General features: G+C 35.3%; 1 protein-coding gene across 2 annotated transcripts in view; it reads right to left on the bottom strand.

The window, feature by feature from the left end:
- The window catches only part of NGLY1 (N-glycanase 1), a 57,609-nt gene that overhangs the window by 37,525 nt on the left and 2,305 nt on the right, over nt 1-17,779 (bottom strand). For both annotated transcript variants that reach the window (XM_026006397.2, XM_026006398.2), the window contains exons 2-3: nt 8,930-9,044; nt 4,068-4,313 (exon numbers count right to left, since the gene is read on the bottom strand). In XM_026006397.2, the coding sequence (XP_025862182.1) occupies nt 4,068-4,313; nt 8,930-9,044 (361 nt within the window). The remainder of the gene's footprint in view (nt 1-4,067; nt 4,314-8,929; nt 9,045-17,779) is intronic.

Raw genomic sequence — 17,779 nt, 5'->3', positions numbered from 1 at the left:
TTCCGGTATACAGATGTGTTATAATTTAAGTGATCCCCTATTGAAGGGTATGCAGTATATTTTACCTTTAAGAATTGTAGGTTCAGAACAAGAAATTGGACATTTAAATCTTATGTCCAAATAGAACATTTCTTCTCTAATAAAGATCAGATATAGATCCAAACTGAAAGGTTTCTTATGAGATTAAGTTTAAAAATAAACCAGTTCCTAAAAACATAAATAAACCAACTCATTTTATTGTTTATCATTGTCTAACAATATAGTATATTTATAATTTCAACAGAATAATTTCAAATGATAATTCTTTTAAATAAATGCATACCAAAAAAAACCAAAATAAATGCATACCCATATACACAATGGGCAATAATTTCTAGAGTGATTAGAATTGATGAAAAGTCCTTAACAATTCTATACACATTCTAAAAGTAGGCATGGGCCAAATAAAGGTATGCATCTAAACTAGCTGTGTAATAACTGCTGCAGGCTTATTTTAAGCAAATCATAGTTCAGAATCACCTGTTTTCAACCTAGATGAAGTTGCAAAATTGGAAATATAATGCTTTTAACATTGTAAGGTTCTTTGTCTTTGAAAAACTCTCTGCTGTTTTGAAATGCTTTCTGAAGGCAAAGGATACATAAAGGGTTATTGGGAAATTATGTCCTTTAGGAACACTAAACATTCAACATGTATAACCAGCAAATTTAAAAGTCAACTGAGTCACTGGGGAAATGCAAATTAAAGCCACAATAAGATATTACCTAATATCCACTAAAATTGCCATAATAAAAAAGACAATAACAAGTGTCAGTGAGAGTACTGCGAAATCGTAACATCACACACTGCTGGTGAGAATGTAAAATGGTGCAACAACTTTGGAAAACAGCTTGGCAATTTCTTAAAACATTAAACATAAACTTAACAAACAACCTGTAGCTCCACTCCTAGGAATCAACTCAAGAGAAATGCAAACCTATGCCCACACAAAGTCTTGTATGTGAATGTTCAGAGCAGCATTATTCATAATTGGCAAAGATGGGAAACAACCCAAATGTCCATCATGGAATACTATCAAGCAATAAGAAGGAATAAAATACTGATATATTCTACAATATGAATAAACTTCAAAAACATACAAAATAAAGAAGCCAAAAGCAAAAAACTACATATTGTGTAATTCCATTTACATAAAATATCCAGAGAGAGCAGCAAAGTAAGTTTCTAACAACATCACCTTTTACTGAGTACCAATATATTTCAGTACTTTAGATCTTAAAGGAAAGCTTATTGGCAAACTTCAACATTAGTGACTATCACTTTAATTTATATTTCAAAATTTTACTTGATGTAGTTTCAACCAAAGAAATATTATAATAGCTATGAAGGTAACAATGCTCAGGATCTGTCTATTTAAATGCATTCAATACTTTTTAAATCTTTCTCTTGCTGCTTGACTTTGATCTTTAATTATCAACTGAGTGCCCCCACTCAAAATGGGCAAGGCAGGGGAACATTGCTGTCAAAATCTGTAGTACAACAAATAATAGTGACGAATGCTTACATAACAAAATACTTTTTTAAACTATGTATTCCAGTGATCCATGGATAACCAAGACTTGGTGATAAAAAACAAGATTTATTCTAATTTCTTCCAATTCCCTTAAGAAACTCAGAAAAAGATACTGTGTCTCATGGACTAGAGAAATAAGAATTGGTAACAGATTGTCTACTAAAAGCGTATGTCTGTAAGAAAGTTGATTTTCTTTTAAACTCTACATTTGTTGTGTCAATAAAATGACCTTTTCCTTTTTTTTAGTTTAGTATCCAGAGGCTTTCTGGTGATTATAGAGTTTTAAAGGCCTCAAATTATATCTGAATTGCAAGGTTAAGAATCAAAAAAAAGGAAAGAGGTTACAGTAGAGTCAAAAAATATGAATGGATCTCCTGAGTCAGAACACTAACAAAATACTGCTTAGTCCAGGAAACAGCTATTTTGGTTTTTTTTTTTTTTTTTTTTTTTTTTTTTTTTAGAAACAGCTATTTTGTAAAATAAAATGTTTTCATGTATTATATGCTTTTCTCTAAGAGTGGTTAGTACTGTGCATTTTAAACTGTAACACTGAGATTCCACAAAGGATAAAGTAGGGAATCTTAAAAGATAAATTCTAACACTATAATTAGAAAACAAGAAATAGAGCTCAAAATGAAGAACTTAAGTGTATCAACCTTAACCACAAAACCGAAGAGAGCCTCAGCTCATCTCACGAGGGGCACAAAAGAATCTCCTGGGGCACATTTCAGATTTACTTTTTATTTCACCATTTTTACACAATTGCTGTATAAGGTACATATTAGAAGTACATAATTTATAAGGAAATAAACACTGGGTTATATACTCAACATTTTATTACTGTTAAGATGTGTAATCAAAAGAGTAGAAACCACTCTTCTAAGGAATGGACTGACTAGGGTTACTATTAAGTCACATTAAAGTTAAGTAGTCACATTTTTCCATTACTCTGGGAATGCAGCAGCTCAGATACTTTACAAAAAGAATTATTATTACCAGTGGCAAACCTTTATAGTTTACAAAGTCCTTTATAGTTTACAAAGTTTTCATGTATGCTATCTCATGGAATACCCAGCCACTTAGCATCTTTACTAGTTGATCTGACATATTCAGTAACAGTTTCTCAAAAGCTTCCTAAATACTAGTTGTATTTATTATTATTAAAAGCAAACAGCTGTGAAGCTGATGAGAGGAGAAAATATTTTAATCACTTAAAGGTTAATCTAAGTAAACTGAAGCACAAAGAAATATGTTTAAGTTGAGTTAATCCTCCACAAAAAAAAGTTTGGAAACCACTCATTAAGAATTATATAAAAGGACAGTTAACATTCTGTCACTTCCCCTGATAGCCTTTACCACCTTTATTCTTTATTTTTTCAAGACAAGCTTAGGGTGTTCTCAGCATAAACAAAGAAATGACCACCAGGGAAGTGAAGTTAAAGACTCTGGAATTACTCAATGAGAAGATTAAGGGTAGATTTCATAACTGACTCTATATACAAGTTCTGCTTTATGGAGGTAGTGACAAGATGTTTTACCAAAATTAAGAGGATACAAGTTGAAGCTGGCTACTAAATAAAATTACTACAGAAAAAAATTATGAAGTTTTTCCAAGTGAAAATTCAGAGGAAAACTTAAGGACCTCTATCAAAAGGCATTTTTGTTTTGCAAACAGGATAGTTTCCTATTAAATGAGATCAGTTAAGTGTACCAAGGATGCCTGTAAGCAATCAAAAAGTTTGACTGCAGTTCTTCAGATGTATTTATCTGTGTATGCTAAACTAAAGCTAAACTTAACTAACCTGGTAGCACACTCCTCTCAAAAAATTAATATATTATTATTTGCCTTGAAGAAGCTGACTTCTTTTACTAAACTGAGGGATTGATAATGATTAGGTTATTGGAATTAATAATCTTCATAATGAATGGCAACAGGTAAAAAGTAGTATTGGTGTAGTAGAGGAAATCTAGTATGACTGCCATTGTTTGGTAAATCTGTTACTTTGTTTTAGGTTAAAGACACATTCTAATTTATGTTACTGATTTACCTACCAAGGCAATGGGTAGATTTATGAATGATACAATGATGAAATGCCTAAGAAGCAATAAACCAAAAGATTTAAAAGTATATAAAAAAATAACCATTTTCCCCTACTGTTATAAATTTGACAATTTTTTAAAGAGCTAATGAAATCTGGATATATTTGTTTGTTTGTTTATTTATTTATTTCATGATAGACGCAGAGAGAGAGGCAGAGACACAGGCAGAGAAAGAAGCAGGAAGCCCGATGTGGGACTTGATCCTGGGACTCCAGGATCACGCCCTGGGCCAAAGGCAGGCGCTAAACCGCTGAGCCATCCAGCGATCCCCATGGATATATTACAGTTCTAAGAACCAAGAAAATGATGGCATAAATTCAAGAATCACAACATATTTCAAAGCTGTTGCTGTTTCAATAGTTTGAATGGTTAAAAATGGTTTAATTCTAACATTACCATTGGAGCAGACGGTGGGTTTGATGACTGTCCTTCACTGTTCCCTGCATGCTGGGTTAACCCATTAGGATTTGAAGACTGTGTTATAGGAAGTTGGGTACTGGATGCAGGTTGCTGAGATAATTCTACTTTGTAACTCTTATTTGATCCATCCAATCTGCTACTTCTCTCTATAGCAATCAGGTCGCGAATTTTTTGCAGCTGCTCCACTGAAGCTTTTTTAGGAAAGATAAGATGTGTTTCTCCCTGGAATTTATAAAATTGGGGAAAATTTTAACCTTTGCTTTTTACTGACATTCATATGCATACCTATAAAATGAAACCAATACTATAAAATACATCGTTTTTTAACATTCTATTTTCGTACCATTATAAGTATTTTCTTTTAGATGGTCAAAGGTAAAAAGTGCCTATATATGAACTAGGAAGTTAAGAAAACTGGTCTCCTTCTTTGCATATAATGCTTAGCTTATTTGAGTGGTTCAAAGGCCTTTAGAAAAAATATTTTCTTTTAGGAATAAGAGGTCACAAAGTCTCATAAGAATTCTAAAAATGCACTTTCCTAACTTCTCTGCAAAAGTATGTAATACTACTATTCTCTGTGAAATTCCCTATGCAATAATAGGAATTAGTAGAGATGCAGCCATACAAAATGATCTGGGGTCACATAAAACCAAGAAGTTATATAATAACCTTTGAATCTCTTAAACCTAAGACTTTAAAGAATAGCTACATGATTAGAAGTTTGGATATGGGGTCCACTAATTTTCCCAAGAAAACAAAAAGTACACCCTGATAGTTCAAAACTATGGACTGTTAACAGTAATACAAAGGTGGTCCAAACAAAACAAACAAATAATAAAAATCCCATTTTTAAGTAGTAGTTCATTTAATGAATACTCCTAATCAGAGTGCTTTAAGATGCAATAAACATTACAACAAAGCTCACAATGCAAAACAGCAAATTATGAAACAAAAAACAAGTTAAATGAAAAGATCTTCAATTAAATTTCAAAGTGTTAAGAAGCAACAATGTTAAAATAGTAATTCCACCAACTGCATGTGAGATACAATGATTGTTAATATACAGAAGACAGACTTGTTGATTCTAAGCATTTAAGTTGAGCTCCACAACTGAGAATGATCTTATTTCCCTGGTGATGGCAGACCTATCAGAATCAACTGATCAACACATTTCTCACTAATGACATGGAAATTAATTCCAAATAAATCCCTTTTAAAAAGCTAGAAGAGGCTATTAAGCTCTATATATTCTGTAAAAACAAAACTGAACTATCACTTATTGTGTTTATGTGTTTTTGGTGCTATGCTAAACATTTTATGTATGTTATTTAGAATAATTCTCACAATCACCCTGAAATGTAGGTATTAGATTTATCCCTATTCTTTATATGAAAATACAAAAGCTCAGAAATGTTAACCTGCCTGAAGCTACAGAATAATTGTTGGGAGTAAAGATTCAAACTTAACAAAACTTAATTGTTAAGCTATAATTGATTCCATCTTAGACTAACAGAGACCAAAAACCATAAGCTTGTACTAACGGATGGAAATGTTGAGCAAAAAGAGAATATTTCTACAGCTGAGATGATTACATATATGATTAACACAATTTGGACCACAATGATTTTCTAACATTAGAAAGGAACCACCTCACATCTCTGATGAAGTTTCTCTTCAGAAATTAGACAGCTAGGTTAAAACCAAATAAAGAGGTTTCCCATCTCATACTGTTAGTGGAGCAGCACTGAGAGAGGTAGAAGACACCATGGGCTGAGGTGGAAATACAGTAAAACAAGTGTCTGGATCTGTTCAGTCTACACCTTAGAGAAGGCCCTTATAGGAAGAGATGCTGCTTGTGCCTTGCTCCCTTCCCTTCCAACTTTTCAGGACCAATCCTAAAAGAATATATGATATGGCCAAAGTGCCTGTGCCAAAAAGTTTCATCAGCAGCACTGTATTTTCACAAAAAGACAAAATCACAGGCTTAATGCACCAGATCCAATAACACTTTATGAATGAGAACAGTAGTTATTTAGCAAAATCCGTATTTCTCAACATATTTTTGCTAAGACAATTCTTACAGCCAGATGTTAAACAAACCTGGCTCCTGCCCACTAAATGCTGGTAATATCTTCCAGTCATCAGGACAACCAAAACTGCCTTCCTCCTATGGTGTCTGGTGAGAACCACCGCACTCAGCAAGCCAGATGAGTCACATATATACCCATGTGGATCCCAGTCTTTCTCAATCTTCTTCTCAGAATTTTCACAAAGACGATAGCCTCAGAGGCAAGGAGGCCCAAAAGTGCCCAGGATTTTAATATACCACTGAACATTTTGGGATGGATCTGAGATTCCTACTTCATCTTAAAGCCGATTCAGTTTCTTTCTAATGATACGAGTTCAGGTGCAGTTCCACTGGTTCCTTCTGCAACTTAGCCAGTGATAGAACATTTACTTGACAGGTCCTGAGGTGTGAAGTCCAAAGACAATCGGAAACTTGAAGTATAAATTAGTCTCATCAAAACATGGTAATCTTTTCTGAAACTGTTGCTCCATTTGTGTCAAAAACTTCTGCAAGTTTCAATCTGACTTATTACCTGGCACTGGTGTAACCAACCTTTTGGTCTGCCTGAGATGGGTTTTCTAGAATGTGGAATTTTGAGTGCTAAAACCAGGACAGCAAAAACAAAACAAAACAAAACAAACAAACAAACAAAAAAACACCGTAAAAATAAATACATTAAAAACAAAACAAAACAGGACAGCCCAAGGGAAACTGGGATGGTTGGTCATCCATCACACCCGGCACTCAAATATTTGTTGAATGAAAGACAAATATGACTCCACAAAATGTGTAACACTTCAAAACTGAGAAATCAGTAGTTTCCAGTTGTCATTTACTACATTTTTCTGTCATTTAATTCAAAAATCTGTATTTCCTTGAACAAAATGGGCAATGTTTACAATGTTGCCTCCTATATTTTTAAGTTCTCTATGTTCAGATGTCTGTAACTACAAGCAGATGACACCATAATTTCTATCTCCAGCCTGACCTCTCCTTTTGAGTTATAGACTCAAATATCCAACTGCCTACTGGCTATCTCTATTGAAAGTTTAGCAGTATGTCACTTATAATTATCCAAAGGTAAGTAGTGATTTCTCCCATCATCTGCTATACTCCCAAGGTTTCTCAATTTGAATTAATGGTATTTGCATCCACTTATATGCTCAAACCAAAACCTAGAAGAATCCCTCATTTCTTCCTTTCCCTTATACTCTACATTGAGTTGATTAGTAAGTCCTGCAGGCTCTGTTTAAAAAGAAAATTCTAGATGCCTCTACTTTTTCCTCATCTCCACTGCTATCAGTCGTTAATTCAACATATGCTTACTGAGTGCCTCAATGTATTCTAGAAGCTAGCAACAGAGGGGACAAAAGGCTTTTTAGACAAAAGGCTCTGTCCACATGGAACTTACACAAACCATTACCATTTCTCCTTTAGGCTGAGAAAAGCTTTCTAACTGATCTTCCTGCCTCATCCCTTGCTCTCATCCCAGAATATCCAGAACACTTCTCTTTACAACCGGTAATCTTTTAAATATTCTTCCCTGCCTAAAACCTTCCTATGGTTTCCCATCTCACTTAGAATGAAATCCAAGTCTTTATCAGAATCCTCAAAACCCCATGTCCTGGATCCTGCCTGCCTCTGTAGCTACTTTCTGTGTCAAAGCTAATTCTGCCAGAAGTCTGTTGCACACCTGAATCCTTCTGTCTGAAGTACTCTTACCTGAGGGTTTCAGGTACCTGAAATGCTTCTTTTCATTTAGGTCCCAGCTCAAATGTTTTCTCCTGAGAGGCCTTCTCATACCACTCATTCTTTTAGAGCTGTCCCCTCTACAGGTGCTTTTTTAGTATATTACCATGCCTTATTTTCTTCTTTGCATTCATCTTTGTTTTCATGTCTACATGTCTACTGTTTGTCTAACCTATTAGAATCCAGGCTCCATGTAAAATGGGATCTATTTCTCTAGTTCACTACTATACCCTCCAAGGGCTTGAACACAATCTGGGGAGGCAGGAAGGAAAGTACTTTTTATGGCAACTCAGCATATCTCTTTGATCATTTCTACAGCCTCGACAATTCTGACTGCTATAGACTACTGTGTATCCACAACCTGGTTCAACTTCTTTCAGTATTCCATAAACTAGAAATGGTTAAGCATATATTACATAAAGAAATTGAAAATATTGATAACTACTTTCATTGTGTCATAAAATTAAACCATGCCACAAGATTCCAGGAGATGAAACTACCAAACTTATTTTGACTTAAAAACAAAAAAACCACTGATATTCTCCTCTTGTGTCACAGAATAAATTCCTTACATGCAGCAACTGAACTCAGCTTTTCTGCATTTACTCTTTTCATTTCTTACTGGAGACAGGCAGTTAGACCTTATCAATATTCATGGGTACTCACAAATTAAGTTTTTGCGGAAAGTCTAAAGTGACCCACAATTTGGTCTTTGGGTTTTATGTTTGACCTCCCTGTTCTAAAGGATTAAAATTTGTAAGAATTTTCCCTGTGGGGGGGAAAATATATATATATTAATATTTATATATGATATATATATAATATATATTTTTATTGTGATTTTAAAATACATTTACTGTGACTTTTAAATGTCCAATAGGCGAAGAATTAACTAGTTCCACAGATTTCCAAAATGACCCATTAATTTAAAAATATTATCTTATTTAGGTAATTATCCAACAACATTATAATAAACTCTTTACAAATGAACTGGGGAGAAGAAATCCTTCAACATACTTACCTCTTCAAAGCCCATTTCAAATAAACATTCAACGGCTCCTCTGACAGGTAGGAGTCTAGTAGAAAAAGCTGTGTTTCCAATCCGGATAGATCTGTATTTTTCATCATTAGGATTTCTGGTTTAAATAAAAAAGTTTGATTATATATAACAATTTATACTTTCCACAGTGTTTTTGCACTCCTTTTTACATTTTATATTGGCTATACTGCTACAAGATAGTATAGTTCCCTACTTTAAAGAAAAAGGAAGCACAGTCTGGAAAAATAGCCTGATTTTGTGATTCTTACCTCAATATACATTTACCACCACCTACCATTTCACAGCTGATAATATTAATGTTTCCATAAGGGAAATCCATGCAACATTTTAATTCTGTGCTGTTAAAGCCACATACCTTTATGAGTTTTTAGGTTGCTAAGAAAAAAATCCAGGTAAGCTCTAGACATGGGTGCATAAGGCCTTGCCTATTTTGTTCTGATGGATCTCAATCATTAAGAATGGTGCCTGATGCATATATGATAGTTAATAAATACTTGTGAAATGGATGAATAAAAGAAACTAAGAAGCTATATAAAAATAGGTCTTTGAGTTCCTCAAAGACTTTACCTCTGACAAATACAAATTTAGATATATCTTATAGTCATTTGATTTTCTTTCTTCCCTAGATGATTGTTTTTACTCTAAATTCTGCTACAGCTCAAAGTATATTTTTGTCACAATTTTTTTTTTTACCACGATTAAGATTTTAAATAGCATACATGGGATGAGACCAGCATATGAAAAGCTTTGAGATTTTTAATAACCTTTTAAAAATATTTATTTATTCATGAGAGACACACACACAGGGAGAGAGGCAGACACAGGCAGAGGGAGAGGCAGGCTCCATGCAGGAAGCCCAACACTGGACTCGATCCCAGGACTCCAGGATCACACCCTGAGCCAAAGGCAGATGCTCAACCGCTGAGCCACCCAGGCATCCCAAGATTTTTAATAACCTCAATAAATCAGAAAGGCTGTTTTAAAAAAAAAATCAGAAAAAAAAATACAAGATTAAGATAATCACAGTTTGGGGCTCCTGGGTGGCTCAGTCAGTTAAACATCTGCCTTTGGCTCAGGTTATGATCCTGGGCTCCTGGGATTAAGCCCTGAGTTGGGTTTCTGCTCAGTGGGGAATCTGCTTCTTCCTCTCCCTATGCTCCTCCTCTCTGTTCATGCGCGTGCTCTCTCTCTCTCTCTCTCTCTCTCAAATAAATAAACAAAATCTTATAAAAAAAAAAGATAATCACAGTATTATACTCAAAAAACCTCAGAACATAATATAGGATGAGTAGATTTCACATCTGATATAAATTCTCTTCCAATGGTAGTGGACTCCATCAGCACTATTTTAAGAAGGATTCTGAGGTTGTGTCAGGGGTCCGTAGGAAGGAGTGCTGAGGCCATCTGCTTGGGGTATGGAATGGGGATGGTGGACAAGTGCTGGCAACTGCTAGCAACTCATTAACCATTTTTGTCCTAATTTAATTGTGGAAATTTCAACATATTTCACATTTGTTTTTTATCATGCAACTCTCTATTGCCAAACTGTAATAAATACATTAATCTTCTTTAAATTTTTCTTTAATTTCAAAAATTATACAAGTTTGTTACAGAACGTTCATAGACAAAGCTCTAATATAGTATTATTCAAAATGTCCACAGACCAGTGACCATCTATAAACTTCCTAGTCATTCATGAGAAGTGCAAAAATTGAGAGTACTCAGCAATTTTTATAGCAATTTGATTTGCCATGAAATTTTTATTGTATTTTACAAAGTTGTAGCTCCACAAAAGACTGGAATTAAAAACAAACATTATTCTTTACCCAGGTCATTTGAGTATCATAGGTGGTTGAAAAACACAAAGAAAAATATATGCTCTACTCTTTTTTTCTGTTTTATCTTTTTTTTTAAAGATTTTATTTATTTGTTTGTTTGTTTATTTATTTATTTATTTATGAGAGAGAGAGAGAGAGAGAGAGAGAAAGAGACAGTCAGAGACACAGGCAGAGGGAGAAGCAGGCTCCATGCAGGGAGTCTGATGTGGGACTCGATCCTGGAACCCTGGGATCATGCCCTGGGCCGAAGGCAGGCACTAAACCGCTGAGCCACCCAAGGATCCCCTTTTTCTGTGTTTTAAATGAGAATTACTCAACTTTGGTATTTGAAGTCTTTGTTGTAGGGGCATTTGAAGTCTTTGTTGTAGGGGCCTGCCCTGGGCACAGCAAGAGATTTAGCATCCCTGATTTTATGCCACACTGTATCCTAAGTGCCTTCCTTTCTTACCACTTAAACAAAAAAATATTGAGATCCCTGGGTGGCTCAGTGGTTTAGCGCCTGCCTTCGGCCCAGGGCGTGACCCTGGAGTCCCGGGATCAAATCCCACATCAGGCTTCCTGCATGGAGCCTGCTTCTCCCTCTGTCTGTGTCTCTGCCTCTCTGTGTCTCTCATGAATAAAATCTTAAAAAAAAAAAAAATTAAACCATACAACACTCTTACATTTATCAAGGCCAGTTACACATAAATGAAGCATCTTTTCATGATATTCAATACATTTCACCGGGTCATAAATATCAGTACCACCAAGATGATATAACCTACTGGTACAAAACTGCTTGATTTTTTTTTTTTAACCTATTTTTTCCCCAATAGCTTCCAGATTTTTACATGATCAAAGTCTTTCTCTGGCTTTAATTTCCTAGTTTTTCCTATTTCACCACTCTTTAAGAATTCTTATAAAAACTACACTAGGTGATCTGATACAGCTTATTATTTTGATACATGTTTCAAAGTAACTTGATATAGCTTTTCTGCTCTAGTTAGCAATTTTCTATGTTTTAACATCTATGGGCCTCACATAATATTTATGTTTTTTTCACTAAAAACATAACACAAACAAAAACAAACCAAAAAAACCAAGAGTAATGTCCAGTTACCCAAATCCTAGCTTCCTCTTTTTTTTAAGTATGTTGAGCATACCAGCCATAATCTTGAACATATAATAATGCCAAACTTCATCCTGGAGCCCTCAAAGGCTTAGAGAACTTGGCCATTAGAGCTCAAATCTATCACATCCCATTTCCTGACCTTGGAAAACTACCAAACCAACACTTTCTAAATCTTTAACTTCATAGTGTCATCCCAGTGTATCCACCATCCTTGAACTCATTACTACTATTCTCCTTATCTTACAGTGTCTAAAGTGCCCATAAGGATCACCTTTATTTTTGTTCCTCTTCTTCCACTAAATTTTCTCTGCAGACTTTTCTCAAGTATTTTTTGCTATAATTCTTCAATGTGTTTTTTCTATCTCTGTTGACCATTAATTATTTCTGCAACTTATAATATTTATCTTGCTGCTAGCAGTAATTTTGCACCTTCACTTGAGGGTTTTTTGTTTTATTTGGTTGTTTGTTGGATGATGCTGAATGAATGGGATCTTGAAAGGGCAGCAAAATGGCCTGCATCTCACTCACCATCACTTTGAACATATTTTGGTGTATCCCTAGTTGTCTTACCCCCCTAGTTGTCTTTGTTTTACAACTGAATGGTAGAAAAAAAGTCATGCTTTTCACCTTGAAAGTCATAATCTACCATATACTTAAGATCTTAAGACATGTTGGGGCACCTGGGTGGCTCAGTCAGTTGAGGGTGTGGCTCTTGGTTTGGTTTCTGCTTAGGTCATGATCTCAGGATTGTGAGATCAAGCCCCACATTGGTCTCCGCACTCAACACAGGGGTCTGATTGAAATTCTTTTCCTGTTTCTCTCCCTTCTGAATCCACACCCCTCTCCCTGCTCTAAAATAAATGAAAAAATAAAATCTTAAAAAAGATTTTTTTAAATAAATCATTTTTAAAGTAAATCTTTTAAAAAGATTTTATTTATTTATTTTAAAAAGAGAGAGAAAGAGAGAGAGCGCACAAGCCAGGGGAAGTGGGAAAGGGAGAAGCAGACTCCCTGTTGAGCAGCGATGTGATGCGGGGTTGGATCCCAGACCCTGGGGGATCATGACCTGGGCCAAAGGCAAGACACTTACTTAACCGACTGAGCCACCCAGGTACCCAAAAAAGATCTTAAGACATGTCAACAAGTAGGTGTCCCACTGAGGTCACAGACTCAGAAAAAAGAAAAATGTAAATGTTTCTATTTCAGAACTTCAGAAATGATGAGAGTACATCTAACTATTTACTAGCCCTCTTTCTCTTTAGAATACATAATCCTAGAAAGAGTTTATATAAATGGAAATTCAGTATATGAGCAAGATCCTATAGTCTTGTATTTTTATTACTAATCACAAAAGTTGGTTTGTAGGACATTTAAAAAATTATTTCTAGTCCTTCTGAAAACCTATTATTCTGAGAAACATGTAAATTTTTCAAAAACATCTTTAGAACCATCTGGGAACCATCTCTGGCTCTAACTCTACCATTCTATGTAGCTGACAAAAAGGGAAACATACACATAATCTAGCTTGTTCAACATGAAAAACTGAATAATGGTAATAATAGATAACATATGTGCCTTCATTTCTCTTTTGCAACAATCCTATAACACAGGCATTTTGCTTTCCTCTCAAAAATGAAAAAAAAAAAAAAAGAAACTGAAACTCAGAGACTTTACATAAAATTGCCTATAACCACAATCTTAGGAAATGTATTTAAACCCACTGGTCTGATCACAAGCTTACTCTCCATCATACAATATGCCAACTAACTCACCAATCTCAGTGACTACCCTCTCTCAATTTCTCCAGTTGTCAACTGTTACCTAGATTAGAAATCTGAAGTTATTTGTGTTGTCTCCTTTCATTGCTGGTTCTATTCCTTGCATTCAGTCATCAAGAACTGCCAATCCCTGCCTCCAATTGTTCTCTCTCCATTCTAACCCCATTTATGCTTGTGATTACTGTAATAGCTTTACAAATGAGACCCATGCCTTGTGTCTTTTTATATCATTATTCTACAAGAAACTCATGTTTCTCTTGGATTCTAGAAAGTATAATCATTTTCTCTTGCCTCTTATGTCAAATATATGTTCTCTGCTATTCCATCAATCCATCCCATCTTATGAAATCTCCATTCTCAAAATTCTTCCACACTACGTTCCCCTGCTATCTCCAAACATAAACATGCTTGAACAATATTTTGCATTTGTTCTCTAGATTTTATGCTGTGGCTATTTTCCATACTTGTATCTTTCTCCTAAACATATTTATTTTCTTGGAAGAAACCATTCTTGTCCCTTCCCAATCATATGCAGTGTAGTTTGTAACCAATAACTGTGTGCAGTTTGCAAGGAAATTAGTGGGAAATCAAACTTATTTTTTAAAGAATGAATGGAGCAAATTATCTAAGGAACACATGTGGAATGCTAGCCCAACTATTATAAACTTTGAAAAGCAGATATTACTGAAGACAGCTCATTTTTACCCAGAAGTCAGTGAACTGAAAAAAAAAAAAACTAAAAAGTTCAAACCCATAGCATATTGTGCATACAAGTTGCTTATATTTTATTCTATAATTTCATTTGCTTTTTGATTCTTAATTGGGAAATAGGTAAACATTACCTGAAGCAGAAAACTGAACTGTAAACAAAAGTATTATCTTCACTTGAGTGCGGGGACAAATATTGCTGTTAAAAAAATAAAAACAAAAACTACTAATAAAATTATCATTTCAGCACTCATTTCATAAAATACCATGTCAAATAAAAACAAAAACTACTAATAAAATTATCATTTCAGCACTCATTTCATAAAATACCATGTCAAACTCTGAGGCAGGAACCAGACATATCAAGACATCCCTGACATAGTCCCTTATCTCTAACACTGATGGACTTCCCCAAACAGGAAAAGGAACAGAAACATTGGTTTTCTCTACTTTTAAAGAAAAAAGCTCCACATCAGGAGCTTTTCTGTTAAGAGGTTAATATGTCACTGGACTTAGAAATAGAAGAGTCTTCCTGAAGCCTAAAGGAGTTTTCATTCTAATATGAGAATAGGGACTAATACTATTATAAACATACCACTGAGATATTATAGGTTTGTGTCTAGACAACTGTAATAAAGAGAAAATTGCAGTAAAGCAAGTCAAAATAATTTTTTAAATTTCCCACTGCATATAAAAGTTATGTTTATACTGTACTGTAGTCTTTTAAGTATTTATTAGCATTATGTTTAAAAAAGTTGTACATACTTTAATTAAACAGTACCTTAATGCTTGAAAATGCTAAGTACTATCTGAACTTTCAGTGAGTTGTAATCTTTTTTTCTGGGGGAAGGTTTGCCTCGATTTTGATGGTTACTAAAGGTTGGAGTGGCTGTGGCAATTTCTTAAAAAAAAGACAGTAAGTTTGCCACATCAAATGATTCTTCCTTTTATGAACAATTTATCTGTAGCATGCAATGCTGCGTGACAGACATCTTTCAAAATTAGAATCAAATGGGCAGCCCGGGTGGCTCAGCGGTTTAGCGCCGCCTTCAGCCCAGGGCGTGATCCTGGAGACCTGGGATCGAGTCCCGCGTCAGGCTCCCTGCATGGAGCCTGCTTCTCCCTCTGCCTGTGTCTCTGCCTCTCTCTCTCTGTCATGAATAAATAAATAAAATCCTTAAAAAAAATTAGAATAAAGTCTCTCAACCCTGCCACTGTTTTATCAACAAAGTTTGTTATATTCTAAATTCTTTGTCGTCATTTCAACAATCTTCACAGCATCTTCACCAGGAATAGATTCCATCTCAAGAAACCACTTCCTTTGCTAATCCATAAAAAGTAATGTTCCTCATCCATGAACGTTTTATCATGAGATTGCAGCAATTTAGCTATATATTCAGGCTCCACTTCTAATTCTAGTTCTCTTGCTATTTCCACATCCGCAGTTACTTCCTTCACTGGTTTTGAATCCTTCAAAGTCATCCATGAGGGTTGGAAACAATTTCTTCCAAACTCCTATTATTGCTATTTTGACCTCCTTCCATGAACACAAATGTTAATGGCATCTAGAATCCTTTCCAAGAGGTTTTCAACTTTGCCCAGATTGATCAGAGGAATCATTATCTATGGCAGCTATAGCTTTATAAAATATAATTGTTAAAATAAAAGACTTCTAAGTCCAAATGACTCCTTGACCCATGGGCTGCAGTTATGGATGCTGTATAAACAGGCATGAAAACAACAGTATGTCATAGTATATTTCCATCAGAGCTCTTAGGTGACCTGATACATTGTCAATGAGCAATTAATATTTTGAAAGCTATCTTTTTCTGAGTAGATCTCAACAGTGACCTAAAAATAGTCAGTAAATTGCATCGCAAACGGATGTGCTGCCATCCAGGCTTTGTTTTTTCCATTTATAAAGTGTACACCAAATAGATTTAGCATAATTCTTAAGGGCCCTAGGAATTTCAACATGGTTAATAAGCACTGGCTTCAACTTAAAGCCACCACCTAACATAAGAATCAGCCTGTCCTTTGAAGCCAGACATTGACTTTTCCTCTCTAGCTATGAAATCCTAGATGGCACCTTCTTGCAATAGAAGGCTATTTGGTGCACACTGAAAATCTATTGCAGTGTAGCCACAGTCACAAATTACCCTAGCTAGGTCTTCTAGATAACTTGTAGCTCCTCATCAGCACTTACTGTTTCACCTTGCTCTTTTGTGTTGTGGAGACAGCTTCTGTCCTTAAACTTCATGAATCAACTTCTGCTAGCCCGCAACTCTTTTCTTCAACTTCATCACCTTTCTCAGCCTTTACAGGACTGAAGAGCCTGAGCTTTGCTCAGGATTAGGCTTTGGGTTTTCAGGGGAATGTTGTGGCTGTGATCTTCTATCTAGACCATGAAACCTTTTTATATTAGTAGCGTTAAGGCTGCTTCACTTTCTCACCATTTGTGTGTTCACTGCAGTAGCACTTTTAATTTTCTTCATGAACTTCTCTTGCATTTGCAACTTGGCTGCTTGGCACAATAGGCCTAGCTTTTGGGCTAGCATGGATTTTGACATGCCTTCCTCACTAGGCTGAATCATTTCTAGCTTTGCATTTAAAGAAAGAGACAAGCACCCCTTCCTTTCACTTCACTTAGGCTACTGCAGGGTTATTGATTGGCCTAATTTCAATTATTATTGCGTTGCAGGAAACAGGGAAGCCTAAGGAAAAGACGGACAGGAAAGGACCAATGGGTGGAGCGGTCAGAACACACACAGCATTTATAGATTAAGTTTGCCATCTTATGTGGGTGCAATTGGTGCACCCTAAAACAATATTAACATCAAAGATAACTGGTCACAGGATAAATAAGATGTGGTATATGTATATACAACAGAATATTACTCAGCCATAAAAACAGAATTAGCTCTTGCCACCTGCAACAACATGGATGGACCTAGATAGTATTATGACAAGTCAGTCAGTCAAACACAGAAAGACAAATACTGTATTTTTTCACTTATATATGGATAAAAACCCAAAACAAACAAAAAACAGAATCAAACAGAGTACAAATGATGTTTGTGGGGGTACAGAAGGGAGTGTGGGATGGGCAAAATTGGTGAAGGAGAGTAGGAGACATAGGCTTCCAGTTATGGAATAAATAAGTCATGGGGGTGGGGGTGGGCACCTGGCTGGCTCAGTCAGTTGAGCATATGATTCTTGATCTTAGGGTCATGAGTTCAAGCCCCACACTGGGCACAGAGCTCACTTAAAAAAAGTCATGGAGATAAAAGGTATATAGGGAATATAGTTAATGGTATTATAACAGAACTGTATGTGAGAGATAATTATACTCCTGAGTAGAGCATAATGTACACTT

This window comes from Vulpes vulpes, chromosome 11 (assembly GCF_048418805.1).
Source record: "Vulpes vulpes isolate BD-2025 chromosome 11, VulVul3, whole genome shotgun sequence".
NCBI classification, from domain to species: Eukaryota; Metazoa; Chordata; class Mammalia; order Carnivora; family Canidae; genus Vulpes; species Vulpes vulpes.
This window is presented reverse-complemented; position numbering and strand designations above follow the sequence as displayed.